Genomic DNA, 528 nt, shown 5'->3' with positions numbered 1-528 from the left:
AGGTAATTCCGTTCGGGGCCAAAATGCTCCCCGCCGCTCCGGATGTCCCCCAAGGAGTGGCTCTGCTCCGAGGAGGTGCTGCTCAGGGGACCCGACCGGCCCTCGCTCACGGACAGGGAGGGTTGCTTCGTGACGGCCGAGCTCTCCAAGTCCGGGAAGGTGGAGTGGCAGGGCTTCAGCCCATGCCCAGCCGCTCGGCCACCTCGTAAATGACGCCCACGTTGATGAGGTCTGTGAAGAGCTCCGAGGTGTACACGAAGCTGAGGATCTTCTCGAAGTTGGCCGGCGTGATGAAATCCACCACGTAGGTCCTGGCGGCGTCCAGCCCCGTGTTCAGGAAGAGGTTCTGGAAGTAGCCTGCGGCGCAGGCCAGCACGGCCTTGTGCGCGGCGAAGGAGCGGGTGCCCACCAGGATGGTGACGTCGCACATGGTCTCGGAGAGCCTGCACTTGTTGAGTTCCTTCAGCAGGTTGTTGGGGTGGTTGGTGCTGTGCAACTTGATCCTCATGCCCATCTTAGCAGCTGCTT

General features: G+C 62.5%; 1 protein-coding gene across 1 annotated transcript in view; it reads right to left on the bottom strand.

Moving 5' to 3' along the window:
* The window catches only part of LOC104278966 (zinc finger and BTB domain-containing protein 39-like), a 2,098-nt gene extending 1,584 nt beyond the window's left edge, over positions 1 to 514 (bottom strand). Inside the window, 2 exon segments of the mRNA XM_009876098.1 lie at positions 5 to 181; positions 184 to 514. Of these exon segments, the coding sequence (XP_009874400.1) occupies positions 5 to 181; positions 184 to 514 (508 nt within the window).
* Positions 515 to 528: the final 14 nt, after the last annotated feature.

The sequence above is a fragment of the Apaloderma vittatum genome, unplaced genomic scaffold (genome assembly GCF_000703405.1).
Source record: "Apaloderma vittatum isolate BGI_N311 unplaced genomic scaffold, ASM70340v1 scaffold29899, whole genome shotgun sequence".
Taxonomy (NCBI): Eukaryota; Metazoa; Chordata; class Aves; order Trogoniformes; family Trogonidae; genus Apaloderma; species Apaloderma vittatum.
Note: the sequence above shows the minus strand (reverse complement) of the source record. Positions and strands in the feature narration are given on the sequence as shown.